General features: G+C 36.2%; 1 protein-coding gene across 1 annotated transcript in view; it reads right to left on the reverse strand.

Moving 5' to 3' along the window:
• Positions 1–2552: 2552 nt before the first annotated feature.
• The window catches only part of LOC132551440 (uncharacterized), a 47037-nt gene continuing 32108 nt past the window's right edge, over positions 2553–17481 (reverse strand). The window contains exons 22-34 of the mRNA XM_060215578.1: positions 17012–17112; positions 16466–16667; positions 15555–15904; positions 14563–14779; positions 13582–13690; positions 12844–13074; positions 12013–12285; positions 11204–11425; positions 10354–10727; positions 6562–6858; positions 5185–5305; positions 4205–4462; positions 2553–2847 (exon numbers count right to left, since the gene is read on the reverse strand). Coding sequence (XP_060071561.1) covers positions 2553–2847; positions 4205–4462; positions 5185–5305; positions 6562–6858; positions 10354–10727; positions 11204–11425; positions 12013–12285; positions 12844–13074; positions 13582–13690; positions 14563–14779; positions 15555–15904; positions 16466–16667; positions 17012–17112 — 3050 coding nt within the window. The remainder of the gene's footprint in view (positions 2848–4204; positions 4463–5184; positions 5306–6561; positions 6859–10353; positions 10728–11203; positions 11426–12012; positions 12286–12843; positions 13075–13581; positions 13691–14562; positions 14780–15554; positions 15905–16465; positions 16668–17011; positions 17113–17481) is intronic.

Genomic DNA, 17481 nt, shown 5'->3' on the forward strand with positions numbered 1-17481 from the left:
TGTAATTTACCATTCGGACAGTGACCACCTTGTAGTAGGGTAATTATTAGGGTCTATTTCAAGTAACAAATTAGCAGGAAGAAACTCAACCTTGCACCTCAAGTACAGGTGGCTATACTTCGTATCATCTAGCAGCAAGTGAAGTCCATATTAGGGGATGGCCGGACAAGCTTAGTCCAGAGTTAGATAAAAGGGGGGAGATCTTTAGGTTAGAACACACGGCCTTGGGGGAGTCCACCAGATGGACAGTTCTGATATGAGGCACAACATGAAGTACTAGTATGAGTATATGAACTCTTATGTTGACGAGATGTTGCTTTTGTACATGTAAAATTATTATCATTCAACATGCAATAAACATGGCTATTACCAACAGGTACGTGTTTATGCCTACTGTGTTACAATATCATATTAAAGTTCAATATGAATATAATTTTAAACCTCAGTGTGAATATCATATTAAACCTCAGTGTGAATATCATATCCTCAGTGTGAATATCATATCCTCAGTGTGAATATCATATCCTCAGTGTGAATATCATATTAAACCTCAGTGTGAATATCATATTAAACCTCAGTGTGAATATCATATTAAACCTCAGTGTGAATATCATATCCTCAGTGTGAATATCATATTAAACCTCAGTGTGAATATCATACTGATCCTAAGTGTGAATATCTAATCAAGCTTTAGTGTGAATATGTCAATATAACTTTTGTGAATATCATATTTAACTTCAGTGTGTGTATCATACTGATGCTCAGTGTGAACATCTTATCAAACCTCAGTGTGAATATCCTATTGATGATACTTTAAAGGATTTTTAGGGAAAGACTTCTGCTGATTTGGACTAAATAAGAATAGCTTATAACAGGAGAGCATAATTCCCATGAAATGTTACCATAAATTTGACCTCTGAATTCTTGTTACATTGCAACAATGCCAAAGTTATAGAAACATAGCATTTCAATGAATCGATGTCTTTTTCAGTTTCCAATATTCATTAGTGACTCTCTTATAAAAGATGTGATAAAAATTATACATAAAATTGTATACAAGTCCAAACCTGCATATAGCACTGTCCATCTCGGAGCTTTCGTCACTTAATTTGACCTTAAGCTTGTCGACACATTCTTCAGCTCGGTGTATCTTACAGTCGCTAGGTGGTGGTTGGCATGGTGACTTAATTTCCACATCACATGTATCTGTGGCCTTAAATGACTTTACAGTCTCCAACCCTGACAGAACATTCCTCCTTATGTAACTAGGACACGCATTGATGTTGCTATAGATACTCTGCAGGGAATTGGCATACTCTCTAGAAACAATGAAAAGAGGGATGTTAAAGGACATTTTCTTCAGGTTGGTAATGTCAATGGAATTGAAATTCTTATAACACAACTGGTAGAAGATTTAAGGGTGATGTTTTGATGACTACACGGTCTCCTTCATCGGACCAATGACCAGTGTAGAGTATACTAGCACTAACTTACATATTGTCCGCGATGGTACACTACGTACACTTGGCTACAAAGTGTAGCCAAATTGTAAGTTCGACTACAAAGCGTAGCCAAATTAACTGCAGTATATGGTTACGATATGGTGTATATATTTTTGGTCTATAATCCGTTTATCTCCTTGTCAAACTATTTTGGACCTTAGTGTACATAGGATTATTGTGCAGCCGAAAAAGTTGCTTGATCCTGAACCATCTCATTGGTTGTGCAATAAGAACTTCTATTCTAGGGATGTTAAGGTTTCCTATCTAAAAACTATACAGTTATAATGAAACATCCAAAAAGCCACGTGTATTGACAGTTGACATGAAAGTGATATTACTTAGAATGGCAAATCAACACACAACTTAGATCATAGATTTTATTTTGAATTTGTTTTAGTTTTGTCCACATTTGTCTCTTTACTTATAGTCGTGTACTAAACAAAGCTTCATGTCCTCAATATATCCTTCATAGTGAAGCCTCACGGAACTAACTCTATATAACAACACTTACACAACATTAACTATGTAGACACCTGTCTGTCTACACTATACAAGATCTATATTATATTATTTTATACATAGATCCTGTGCATTTTCTTCCTTTAACCACTATTCACAAATTCGTCTTGTGCTCATTTCACCCTCTGTGAATTATTTAACAGGATTACAAAAGTGTGATAAATTTTCTCCCTCATCTCAAATTCATCCTCCCTCTCGAAAGGTCCTGCTGTATTGTGACATCACAATGCTTATCCGCACTGTTCCATCTTTTGGCTGGTCTCATTACTGGGTTTATTCCATTGTATAAGAAGAGGAATGTCACTCATTATAACTTAACACCTTATCAATATTACTCAAATTATTGCTGGTAACTTAACAAGAACTAATAGAGTATTTTCTGAATGTAATTAAAGTTGGTATAATTACAAGCCTCCTGCTTAAAAAACCTCATAAACATACTAAAAAATCAACTCTAGTGTGTTTACTGGAAGATCTGCCATCTTTAAAATGAGCTTTGTGCCATGTATATCTTTGAACTACACTGTATACTTACACACACAGCCTTTGTTGCGAGCCATAAGGATTGAAGATCTCCTCAAACAAATTGCTTAAACTCTGGAGGGCTTTTACATGGTTACAGCGATATCCGGTCATTTCCAATGGGTCAACACATATGGGAGGTGGTGAGGGGTAGACAGTGTCTTTTGGCTCCATGTAGTTCTCATGACACATCCTTAGGGCATAGTGTATGACATTGTTCATAGTTATGGACATGGCTGTGTTGATTGGATCAGTGCAGTCATAGAGGTAGTGATGGTAACAGTCTGTAGAATGTTTGGCGAGTCTGAAAAATAGAACAGTATGGAATAGTGAACAATCCTAATTAATAGACATGTCACAATCACTTTATTGTCACGTTACATCCTATTAACAGCCACAGTCATTTAAGGACATGCCAGGTTTGGTTGGTGGAGGAAAGCTGGAGCTCCTGCAGAAAAACCATTGACTGCAGCCAGTACTTGTCGACTGCCCGAAGTAGGTCTTGAATCTGTGACCAAGAAGTGGGAGGGGTAGTGAAAGAGATGGCCTGAAGCCATGACCATTTGGCTACTGTTGAATCATCACAATTAGTTCAGGGTCTAATCTACCTTTCATGGTGTTGGCATCTGTTTAATATTTATAAAGAGAGTAGATTAACACTCAAGTGTTACCAGTATGAGGAAGATGCTGTTGGTTTATTTGGTCAGGTAGTTTTACCTCTATTGCAAAGGCTTCATTGGGACAATTTTGCTACAGGTGGATATAGATCTGTTAAAAAATTATATAATTTCTCTGAAAACTGGATAAGCTATATGATGATATATAATACACAGACTGTGAAACTATGCATTTATAAACAGGTGACTATCTGTTGTTAGAAAGTGCAAACAAACCATTTCAGTAGGGAAGCACTGTATGGAGCTACCTAATCATAATATACAGTGTCGCCAACCTTCTGTATAATAATATCTAGCCATACCTTCTAAAATCAAGGTTGACAAGATAATTTAAAGGGTTATCAGGTAATTTTACTGAATAGCTATCACATATCAATGTGTTAAGATAATGTTCTATGGTATGTTTGTTTATTTTGACTACATTAGACAAAAAAAAGAGGCCTAGCGACCTTGACAGTTACCTGAGATAAGTAATATTGAATATAAAGGTTAAAGTGTTACAAAGTAGCTTTCAAGTGTCCTGAAAAAAATTGTGACCTTGATGATAGAAAGCTAGTGTCAATACATGCATACCATCAAAACTGTCATCCTATACTTGTAATTCTTTTCCAGTGGGAAATAAACAACGTTAAGCTCAAAAATGCAATTTTTCTATAAAAATCACAGTGAAGTTAACCTCCTCCCCTGGAAGAAATGCAAGATTTATTTTGTTGAAGCATCAATGAAGAGCATTTGATTCTACCATACCTGGGTGTTGAAAAAAAGATTTTTTGAAATTTGAGTAAATTTCATACTTTTGGCCCCATGGTGACTTAAAAGTTCAATTTGAAACTTTTAACCAAAAGTAGAGAAATATTATGTAATTTTAGCATTTTTCAAAATTTAAGTTGATAATTTTATTGCCAATATCAGTGATGAAATCAGGTGAGTTGGCAACACTTGATTATAGATGTAGTTACAGAAACAATTTACTGTATAGCTAACCTGCAGATATCACCTCTGTCTCTACTTGTTTCATAGTAAGACAGATCCATGCCAAGTCTGGCTATACACTCCCAAGCCTGATGGGGAGAACAGGATATCCGATCTTCTTCCTCGTTTTCTCCATCCGCCTCCTCACAAACACCACTATATGAGATGACTGAGCTACCTATATCATATAAATGCTTGTACTGGTTTTGAAGCCTTGTGGAACAGTTCCTCATGCCATCATAAATACAAGTGTCCAAGGATAAAGAACTCCTGTAAAGTAAATTAATTAGGTCACATGATTAAAGAAGGAAGTGTTCAAACTAGAAAATGGATGGATGAAGAAGGCTGAGACAAAACAACAACAATTCAGATGTGACCAACATTTTCAATTAGGGGCATTTCAAGCTGCAGACACTATTGTTAATTTTGCGATTTGAACACGGACTACATCACATAAAAGCTTTGTTCTGTATTTCATGATGAAATCAGAAATATAAAGGGACAGAACTGATATGTTGATTCTCTTAAACTTATAATTCTTTACGAAATGTTTGGCGCTTTCAAAATATTTGATTCTTGTGATCATCAAAAGCAGGTCAAGGTAATTTATAACAGGAAACTCCAATTTATACTACCCTATGTCAAGTTAAGAACTGCTTGCCAGGTGTACCCATTATCAAGCCCCTGGACCATATAGAGCTATTCATTTTGTCAATGGTCAATTGATTAAGAAAGTAATCAGTTGTCTTTACTTTCCGACACATGTAGAGGAAACAGAACAAGCATTGCAGATTCCTTATTTTGTATCCTGAAATAAAGCTAACAATAAATACATGCTTGTTTATTACAGTTCTGTATAGCTAGGTTAATAAAAGAAATGAAATTAAGAATTTTAATGAAAAAAAAAAACATGATAAAAACAATGTTAATATTCAAAGGATTTGCCCTAACTATTTCATGGATTGATAAAAACTTCATGTCAGTGTGTATACCTGCAGAGCTCTTCTCGGTCATGATTGCGAAACAGTCCAATAAACATGGCATTTGACAGGTAAGAACCCATGCACCTCACTACATCCTTCTGAAGACAATCATCTGTTTCTGTGGTTACATCTATAGTAAACAAAACAGACTTTACTTAGCAGTGACAAGGAATGGTCAGTATTGCTGCATGTGTAACCAGCTCAGCAATGCTAGTTTATGATTGACGCAAAAAATTTTAATCTGAATATTTTCCTGAATTAACATCTAGTCTGTCAATTCTTGGTAAGTTTTCAGTATAATATTTGAGTGAAAGTTTGCATGTATGACACTGCTTATAGCAAAAGACTGTGGCTAGGGGTCACCGCTACATGACTGGAATATTTCCACCAATCAGAATGCTAGGATTGGTAGCAATAGGTCAAAAATTTAACTGTTACGTTTAGCCTAAAATCTGATATGTTAGTGGAAGTTTAAAATACTTTACATTCACTGATTATTTAATATCTGAATGTATAAGAACAGCTGAAATCTTGAGTGTAAATTGAAAATTTCTTTCATTTTTACATCAGTAACAGCAAGATACTCCAGGTGTGCAGACTCTCGTCAATGTATTTAATAAAATGAATTTCATGAAATTCTCCTTCTCTTTAATCCCTCTAGAATAAGTTGGAAGTTAAAAGCACGCATGACAAAGATCGAAATAATTCATTTTTTTTTCTACAATTGAAAACAGCAGTATCCATGTCATATCCAAATTAAATTCACTGTCAAATCACAGTAGAGGCATACATGTGTTCATGTAAAATGAAGGGATCAATATGACTTGTACATAGTGTTAAATACTGTCTCTGTCACAAAATTATGATGACCAGAACATAAGCTTGATAATCATGTCAGGAATCCAGACTTGATTCATGAAGAAATATGTTTTTCCTTAATCGTTCTCATTAGTATGGAAATGTCAATTTCTTAATGTAGCAATTAATAAAAATGATTGACTGGTTTCTTGTCTATTATTTAAGAGACGAGATCCATGTACAAGTTCGAGAGGAATGACCTTTATCCCACACTCAACAGTTCAGTGTTAGCCTGGCTGCCCATCAAGAACAGTTCTAAGGATGGACTGGTACCTAGATAAGGTACACTATATTTAACTACAATTATCCATGTCAGTCTGGCAATGGTGTAAGGTCCTCTGAAGAACAGGAACAGATATTTTGCAGACAATATTGTACAACTATATATCAAATTACTGTTTCATATTTGCATCCGTTATAGAGTAACTAAGTTATGACAGAACGACAGCTAAGGTTACCACTAGCATATGCCCGACCATAAAATGGCTGGTACACGAAAATCTATGAATATCATACATCACCACTTACCAGGACTTGCTGCGACACAACTGTATGTGATTCGTGCATATTTGTAAGTGTTTACACATGGGTCTCCGGTCACTGAGTTACTGGCTGTCACATTACAGGTGGTTTTATTGGAGCAAATTTCCTTATATCTGTCGAGAGCTACTGGGGAGGAGCAAGCTGTATCTGTTAAGGGCTTGTTAGGGAGGGAACATGTGATTCTGTCTTCTCTTCCATAAAATGCTTCCTGGATATCAATAACCTCTCCCTCAGGACATTCAATGGTTTTAGTGAAATCCTCACAGATGACAATCTCTGAACCTGTCGCACAAAAAATATCCTACATGTAGAAGATTTCTCATCTTTAAATCTAAAAGTGGATGACAAATTTACTTAGACTGATGTAGACCAAAAATTGAAATGTGATTGCATGAGGCAAAAGTTTTGGCTGGTGTAGATGAAGATGACAAATTTATTCAGCAGATTATGTAGACCTGCAAACATGGAAATGTGACTTTTAAAGGGTAAAAGTTTTGACCTGTGTTGTACATTGTGTACTTTCCATCCCATCCAATCATGATAACATTAACCAAAGATATCAATAGGAAATAACATACCAACCAAATAAATTACACATTCAGTAGCATTTGACCTCTCCATGACCTTTACTTTTAGGATACCAACCAGGCGTATTACACATTCAGTAGCATTTGACCTCTCTATGACCTTTACTTTTAGGATACCAACCAGATATATTACACATTCAGTAGCATTTGGCCTCTCCATGACCTTTACTTTTAGGATACCAACCAGATATATTACACATTCAGTAGCATTTGACCTCTCCATGACCTTTACTTTTAGGATACCAACCTGACGTATTACACATTCAGTAGCATTTGACCTCTCCATGACCTTTACTTTTAGGATACCAACCAGACGTATTACACATTCAGTAGCATTTGACCTCTCCATGACCTTTACTTTTAGGATACATAGTTGATATGCATTTAATCTAGTTTCTAAATAACAGACTAATGTTATACTAAAAGCTATCCCTGTGAATTTTTTTACACAATGCTGGTTATCTACTAGTAACTAAAAACATCTGTTCAAGTAAGCTTTAGAGAAAATATATATATTTTCTTATGTCTCTTCTGGGGAAAAAAGAAAAGCAAACATTTTATTAACTTTAAGATGTAACATATATCTCCAAGTATTACTTAGTTAATATACATGTTATGAAATTAATGAATGATTTATACTCAGTGTCCATATGGACATTCGCAATACTCCTGGGGTTACAATAACTTTCCCTCTCTGTATACACGATACTCCTGGGGTTACAATCACTTTCACTCTCTGTATCCTCGATATTGCAGGGGATACAATTACTTTTTCTCTCTATATCATCGATACTCCAGGGGTTACAATCACTCTCTTTCTGTATCCTCGATACTCCAGGGGTTACAATCACTTTTTCTCTTTGTATCCTCGATACTCCAGGGGTTACAATCATGTTCACTCTCTGTATCCTCGATACTCCAGGGGTTACACTCACTTTCGCTCTCTGTATCCTTAATAATCCAGGGGTTACGATCACTTTCACTCTCTGTATCATCGATACTCCAGGGGTTACAATCACTTTCGCTCTCTGTATCCGCAATACTCCTGGGGTTACAATCATTTTTGCTCTCTGTATAAGTGATACTTCAGGGGTTACATTCACTTTCGCTCTCTGTAGCCTTGATACTCCAGGGGTTACACTCACTTTCGCTCTCTGTATCCTTAATAATCCAGGGGTTACATTCACTTTCGCTCTCTGTATCCTCGATACTCCAGGGGTTACACTCACTTTTGCTCTCTGTATCCTCGATACTCCAGTGTTACATTCACTTTTGCTCTCTGTATCAGTGATACTTCAGGGGTTACATTCACTTTCGCTCTCTGTATCCTCGATACTCCAGGGGTTACACTCACTTTTGCTCTCTGTATCCTCGATACTCCAGGGGTTACAATCACTTTTGCTCTCTGAATCCTCGATACTCCAGGGTTACAATAACTTTCCCTCTCTGTATACACGATACTCCAGGGGTTACACTCACTTTCACTCTCTGTATCCTCGATACTCCAGTGTTACATTCACTTTTGCTCTCTGTATCAGTGATACTTCAGGGGTTACATTCACTTTCGCTTTCTGCTCTCTCCAGGGTAACTTTCCCTCTCCTCGATACTCCAGGGGTTACACTCACTTTCACTCTCTGTATCCTCGATACTCCAGTGTTACATTCACTTTTGCTCTCTGTATCATTGATACTCCAGGGGTTACACTCACTTTTGCTCTCTGTATCCTCGATACTCCTCAGGTTACACTCACTTTTGCTCTCTGTATAAGTGATACTTCAGGGGTTACATTCACTTTCGCTCTCTGTATCCTCGATACTCCAGGGGTTACACTCACTTTTGCTCTCTGTATCCTTGATACTCCAGGGGTTACAATCACTTTCGCTCTCTGAATCCTCGATACTCCAGTGTTACATTCACTTTTGCTCTCTGTATCAGTGATACTTCAGGGGTTACATTCACTTTCGCTCTCTGTATCCTCAATACTCCAGGGGTTACACTCACTTTTGCTCTCTGTATCAGTGATACTTCAGGGGTTACATTCACTCTCGCTCTCTGTATCCTCGATACTCCAGGGGTTACACTCACTTTTGCTCTCTGTATCCTTGATACTCCTGGGGTTACACTCACTTTCGCTCTCTGTATCCTTAATAATCCAGGGGTTACGATCACTTTCGCTCTCTGTATCCTCGATACTCCAGTGTTACATTCACTTTTGCTCTCTGTATAAGTGATCCTTCAGGGGTTACAATTACTTTTGCTCTCTGTATCCTCGATACTCCAGGGGTTACAATTCCTTTTGATCACTGCACCCTCAGAACATGCCATGGCAAAATTGTAGGTTCCATGTGCGACATCTTCTGGACAAGGTGAAAAGGCTAGCTTGATCCTTCGATGTACATCAAAGGAATTTGGAGATCACATAACGGTATATTGTAATGGCTTTGAAGTTCTGTGTCACTCCTTTATTATCTTCAAAAGGAGCTTATCAGGCTATGATTGGTCATTTTTTCTTCTGGAACCAATCAAATTACATTGTTCATGCGTTCAAATTTGCCATGACATGTTCAACAGGTGCAGAAAGTGAAAGTGATTTTAGCCCCTGGAGTATCCAGGGTACCAAATGGATTGAAAGAGTATTCTTACATGGAACACATAACATGTGTAACATGTGATTGTATGGAACTGCAAAACTGCCATTAAGTCTGAGTTGACAAATTTTCATTACTTTGATTGATCTAGATTTACATGGTGGATGTACCCGATGATACCTGAACACCTGATAGTGTTAATTCTTAAAGTCTCCATATAAATCTTTCCTTCACTCAAATCTCAGTTATTCTGTCATTTATGGACCTGTTTGTATTATTTGTTTAAAAATAAAACAAAAGTCAAAAGTAAACTTTAAAGAAAGAGTGCCAAGAAAAAAAACATAAAGAAAATACCAACATAGCAACATATTCATAATTCAAACTCAAATTCCATAAAACTAGGACAAGATATGGACAAAAGAAAGATTTACATGGAGACTCCTGAAAAAAAGTACAAGGAGAATAAGACCAGGTGTTCCAGAAGAGTAAGCATTTTCTACTTCATCAACAACACCTGTCATGTCCAAGTAAGTAATGTCACATTCTCAAATAAGAACAAGATAACCTCTTAGCATGTTATGCATTAAGCAATATCACTTACCATTACAAGATTTATCGAGGAATTCTTTAAAAACTTGATGATTGACATTTAGGAGACCTGATGATAAAAATCCAGCTGGAATCTCTTCTAATGTGTCATAGAAACTTTGGAAGCATGCAGATATTCCTCGCACAGCAGGACAGAAATCCCTAATACCCGCAAAGTAGTTGTCCAGGGCCTTGGTGATGGCTGTGTTAAAATCTCTCACACACTCTGTGAGTGGAACAAAGATATCATTTGCTGCTGGAATCAGTAGTGATATTGGAGGACACTCAGACAGCAGGGACTTAAAATCTGTTTCAGAAGAGTACCTCTGGATGGAGTTGCAATCATAGATCTCATTGGATATCGACTGCATTAGGGTATTGCCAGAGCTGCAATATCATATCAATTGATTAGAAACCTTATCACATTTGTTCACAGTTACTTCCAAAGCTGTAAACCAAATGTCCACTGAGAATGGTAATTGCCACAATGTTGAAATAACAGTCAACAATACTTTAGACATGACAATCCATTAATTCTGATACAATTCAAGCAGTTGGCTCTTAATTATATATGATAATAGATAACTGACTGATTTTCTACCACAATTATGCAGTTTAGATTATGATTTTTGACATGAAATGTGTTTCAAGGTTATCTGATAAAAAGGCATTGAAGAAGTAAAACAACAGTGATCTTCTTTGCATCTGAAAAGTAATTTGAAACAATAAGAAATACTTAATGAGTTCAATTGAAAATTCATGGTTGAACAAATAGATGACTTTTACAAGGTACCTGTTTATGTTGTCTAATAAAACATATTGTTCATGCAGTCATAGCAAAATTCTTATCTGCTAATACTAACCGACAAGAAGGTGATGTTCTCAATGCGTTTACAGCAAGTTCAAAGGCGTTTTTAATGGAGCACTGTCCAGGTAGAGGACAGACTCTGGTAGATGCAGCACATTCTCCACTTAAAGACAATTCTGCAAATTTATCCATGACTGTTGTATTAGCTGTCAGTCTAACACTTGGATCACAGAGAGCACTTTTGTCTTCCAAACATGTTTGTACAATGGTATACTCTCTGTGGATAAGAAAAAACATTAGTCAACCTCTGATATCTGCAAGATACATCATTCTTGCTTTGTTGTGTAGCTTATCACATCGAAAAATAAAAGCCATTTTCTAACTTGGTCTGTGACCTTGGGATCTAGTGTTTAAAGTCACCTTCTAACTTGGTCTGTGACTTTAGGATCTAGTGTTCAACACCACCTTCTAACTAGGTCTGTGACCTTGAGATCTAGTGTTTAAAGTAAATTTTGGCTTGGTCTGTGACTTTTGTATCTAGCGTTTAAAGCCACCTTTTAACTAGGTCTGTGACCATGGGATCTGTTCTAGTAATAAAGTCAGCCCAACGCATGGAACAGGTATTGTGATTGATCAAGTAAGGTTGATTTTGCGAAGATATTTTGAGTTTGCTTCTTTTAAAACACAATTAATTAAATTAATTTGATTTTAGGAATTTAGAGGAAACAGTAAAAGGAAGTTTTTTATAACTACAGTCTGTAAAAGAAACCATTCTATACATTATCATTTCGTTTCAAGAGGTGTTGGTTGTGAGAGAAGTTTTGGTTTGGGGTAATATGACACTGCTATAAAATACCAACTTACTTGCATGCTTCTTCTTCAGTATTGAAAAGTGAGTATCCATCAACAAAGTCTTTGAACATCTCTACACAATTATCAACTTCATTTTGATCGCAGCTTTGTCTAAGAATGACTGGATTGGCCATTACACATAAGTTCTCACTCAGCTCTGTTGAGCAAGTGTCTCCTATGATACCTCTGACAATCTGAAGTGTCTGACTCACTGAGACAACAACATCTCTGAAACAATTTCCTTTTGTGACTTCGGTAAGGCAAGTCAAGCTTGCATCCAGTGTTCTGAAAAAAAAATTCAGAGCTAACAGGAGTCAAAAAGTCATTTGAGGCACAATTAGTCAGTGACACATTAATCACCAAGTTATATAATTGAGACACAGAGGCATGACACTGAGGTCAACAAGTCATGAGACAATTACAGTCAAGGTCACAAGACTCAACAAGTTTTATGACTGAGACACAGAGGCATGACACAGAAGTCAACGAGTTATGAGACACAATTACAGTCAAGGTCACAAAACTCAACAAGTTATATGACTGAGACACAGAGGCATGACACAGAGGTCAACAAGTTATGAGACACAATTACAGTCAAGGTCACAAGACTCAACAAGTAATATGATTGAGACACAGAGGCATGATACAGAAGTCAACAAGTTATGAGACACAATTACAGTCAAGGTCACAAAACTCAACAAGTTATATGACTGAGACACAGAGGCATAACACAGAAGAAGGTCACAAGACTCACCAAGGTATTAAAGACACAAGTCATATTTTGTGACAGATGATACAAAGGGTTGAACTTACATATGGGGCACAAGTCAATGATGTACTTACTGACATACATCTGATGCAAGTACTTTGTTCGACAATAGGTGCATCAGTGGCTGTAGACACATTTCCGCTGTTGTAATATTACACACATCTCTGACAGGTGGTATCTGTTCTATACACATAGGGCTTAATGTATTCTTCATCCATGTGGTCATTTTGTACATATTGTTGGTATTGGAGATAGGACAATTCATTAGAGATGTGGACAAACATCCCTGGACAATCTCCAAGTCACTAATTAACAAAAAACAATATGTCCAGCCAATCAGATTTTATGGTCAATTAAGTCTGGATAACTCATCTTGTTAGTTATTCATTGCATATCTGTATCTGTTCTAGGACCAGGAGGCTAACAAGTGATATCAAAGGGCAAGGGTGAGGATAGGGTAGATCCAATGGACAATATTTGATATGATGTAAGCATCAGTTATTATAACTTTTTACTTAAAATGAAACTCCCTCCTTTTCACAAAACAAGGTTTCTGAATGTATAAGCATTTTTTAGGGTGTAAATCACAGCTATACTTATTTTTTTCAACTTCAATACATGATAAGTCTTAGATCACAAGAAACTTGAAATTATTATCATTGAACTTGAGGAAAAGGTGATGTATCACAATAATTTACTGAGGCTAGTTGTAATAAAGTAACAATGCTATATTAAATGAATGTATGTACAGTGTCTATAAAAAACGTAGAAGTGACTTTCAAACTGTTACTGATGTGGTAATTAGGACTTACCTGCACAAGGTGTGACGGTATTGTAAAGGTGTAAATGGTGTGACAAGAAGACGGACGAGTGGGCCGCTTACACAAGTGGCAGCCTGGTGGAGTGTACAACTTGGAGGCTCTAAAATGAAGGTAATTATGCTGTTCCTGGATATGTTTTTTTACATTTAATCTTGCATACATACAGCTGAATATGGATCATGATAAACCCCAAATTATCATTCAAATACCATTTAAAAATACATGAACATTCAGATCCAAAACTGTCATTTTCACTTTCCTGAATCAGAAATGTTTTTGTCTATTATATAAAATGAGAATCTGTCAATTTCAGCAAATATTGTTTGTGAACTCGAAACAACAATTTCCACTTTTACATCGGTAAATTTGTCATCCAAATTCTTGGCTTGAAATATACCAGATTCTAATACACACAACACAACATGTTTTAAGTTAGTATGGTCAACCAAAGTTTGAGACTCCTCAAGTCAAACTCCTTAATAGCACCATATACCAATAAAATAAGTTTGACTGTTCATAAACATTGGATATACAGTCAAACCTGTCTATAAAGACCACCCAAAGAAGAAGATAAAAATATACCTTTACTGGCAGGTGACCTTTATATAGAGGTTCAATTATAATATTTTTTCATTTGTACCAGTGATTAATATGGACAGGTATTTTTGTCCTATACAGATGACATTTAAGGCAGTTATGGCTGATTAAATCAACCTTTACTTAAACAGGTTTCGCATCTTTGTGCATGCTTGTACTGAAATCTAACCATTGGTGGATCTTCTTGTATCTCTGTTACATTCATTTATAACAATGATAACAATAATAGTAATAATTTGCTTTATTTATCTTTGATAATATGTTGAGCAATATGTTCGTCTTACATTTGGTCAAGGTACAATAATATTGTACAGCCTATTACAACTTTAAGGTAAAATAGTTCTATGACTAAAACTCATCTAGTTTCTTACTTACCAGGGGGACAGGGAATGGTTTGCACAAAATCCCCCACAATGGTATCAAGGACGCTGAAATCCTCCACAGTGAAGACATATCTGGGATCGGAGGCTACATCTCTAAGCTGTGCTTGCAACACTCCATCCCCTATTCCTACCACCAACACACTGATATTGGCTTGTTGTACAGCATTAACTGCACTCTCGTAGCCAGACTGAAATTCTCCATCTGTCAACTGTAAAATGAAATAGAAAATGACAGCTTTTAACAAGCACAAACATATTACGGTAGTTATATATCTATCTTTGTGTTCTATATAAAGACATATCAACAATTAAGCACTGCTATCAAAATTTTTATTCCAACTGCACGATAGAGTATGTCTGGCACCCAACACTGTTTGATCTTTATTTATGATATATATATATGAGGATTATCTATAAATAGTAATGGTGGACATAACCATGGAAACCAGATGGAAGAGGATTTTCTAGAAATAATGATGGTGAACTTGACCTTGGGATCCTGAAGAAAACTTGTATGAAACATTACATGTATATCATTGACCTTTGTGTAATTTCCAATCAAAATCCCTCTTCGAAAACAAAATAACTAGAGCGATGTTATTTCTTGGGTTTATAATTTTCTATAAATAGGGATGGTGACCTTGACGCTTGAATTCTGAGCCACAAAGTCATTCTTTATGTAAGATTTGATTCAAAACCCTCTGAAATGACATCATTAGATGTGATATCTCATTATAAGCAAGGATTCTGAAACACACATTCACACGAGGTATTGTCATCATCAACAATGTTTTCTACTCTTGTAACTTTATGAACATTAAAGAAAAACATACAAATAACAGAGTAAGACTAACTTCAAAGGCACAGACACTGGGTTCCTATCCTTAGCAGAAGAATTTAAATACATAATGACCTGTGTTCCACTTCAGTTTCTGTAATCTTAAACTGAAGATTCTGACCGAGCAATATTGTCTGAACACCTACCAGTAGGATAACATCTTGAACATCTGGCCTGTTACCATTGCCTCCAAATATTTGTGAATGCACAAGGTCTAATCCAGCGGCTACATTTGTACCGGATTTATCACCGTACTGTTCGGCAAGCTGTGTTACAAAGCCAATCATGGGATCCCGGTCATAATAAGAATCCAAAGAAAAGCCAAGATGTCCTTGACTTGAAAATGTTGCAAGACCTAGACGTATGGAATCCTCTCCTATATTCAGCTGTGTGATTATGTTATTGACAAAATTGGCCATGATGAAGAAGTTTTGCTTGGTTATACTGCTGGATTCATCTAACAGTATCACAATGTCTGCCACACTATATCCACATGCTGAAATCAAATTAAAAAAATAACTAGAAACTGTGTCTTACTATCGACTGAAACGCCATAATAGTGGACGTAAAACCTGTCAAAATTTTACAACAACTGCAAAACAAGCCATAAGCTTATATTTATCACTTTTATTGGCCTGGATGAAAGCATGCCAGGAGTCTTTCTGCGGGTGGAAACTGGAATACTCGGAAAAACCTACATGGTTGGACAGGTGGACCCCATACCATTTCATGTCCATTCCTGGAATCAAACTCCGGACACCTCCAGACCCTTTAACCTTAACTGATGACCACCTTAACATAAGCTGCAAAACTAGAGGTTATGATACTAGTGGGCAATATAAACTAATGTTGAGAGGTTCTCAAGATATATGACACTGTTTCAAAATGGGATGTTATGATATACAATGGAACAGATGGAACAGGAGTATTACTACACATACCCCATCCCAATTTAGTGGAGTGAAAAAAAAGAAAATTAAAAAAGTCCCAAATATCCACTAGCTGCCTTGCAAGCCTTAGATTTGACTGTGATATGTCTTTGACAACATGCTTGTACCTGCTTGCTCTGTGACAATATTTGGAGGCGGAGTAGTCACGGTAACATCAGGGAGAACAGCAGCATTACAAAAGTCAGTCTGACAGCAATAAGAACAGTTGGTAGATGTTGGGCAGACTGTTTCACACTGATCTTTAGCCATACAGCCTTTAATATACAGCTGTGTACCATCCTCCCTTGTATGTAACATGGAGCTACATCTCTGTAAATACACAGTACTAGTGTATATGTTGTTTGAATACATGGTTTATAACATGGGTGATAACTGCTAACACTCCATGAAGTAGAGGTAAATAATGTATAGTAAATAATTCAAAAAATTCCCTAAATCACCTTGGTTTTCATTAAGTGTAATGCATCAATTACAGAAATGTTAAAGCATAAAAATACTTTCTATATCAAATTGTTTGTTTTTTTTCCCAACTGAATCTTTCATCAAATTTTAATTTAGAGGAAGTTCAAGAAATAACATAAACTGAAAATCAGGAATCACATCAAAGACATTTTCACACAAATACATGTTGAACCTTAAACTCATTAACCAACCTCTGATAGAGGGTCACAGATAGTGAGGTCAGTACTAGATTGACAATCCCTGTCTTCTCTTCCACGACAGCTGTGACAATAGAGTGGCTTCTCCATATCATCTGTGACCAATAATAACATCATAGCTTTGACACACATACATATAACATAGAAACACATAATATTTTATTGGGTTTAAGTAGTCATTTTTATTGCGAAACTGATTGGAAATCCAAGCATCACAAACTTCCCTTTTCATTCCCCAATTTCAAGTAGGATTTTTTTCCCCATCTTGCCACGAAGCATTTAGGTATACCTTAAATAAGAAAAAGCTTTGATAAAAACACAGGCATTAACTAGCTTCAGTAAAGTAATGAAGAGAATGAGGAGAAAAAATAATCACATTTTCACTTTTTAGTAAAATAAGCACAACTTTAAATTTGCACATCCAAAATAATTACTATATATCAGTATAAAGAAACTGCAATTAG

The sequence above is a fragment of the Ylistrum balloti genome, unplaced genomic scaffold (genome assembly GCF_031769215.1).
Source record: "Ylistrum balloti isolate Yb309-2 unplaced genomic scaffold, AGI_CSIRO_Ybal_v1 Utg370198, whole genome shotgun sequence".
NCBI lineage: Eukaryota > Metazoa > Mollusca > Bivalvia > Pectinida > Pectinidae > Ylistrum > Ylistrum balloti.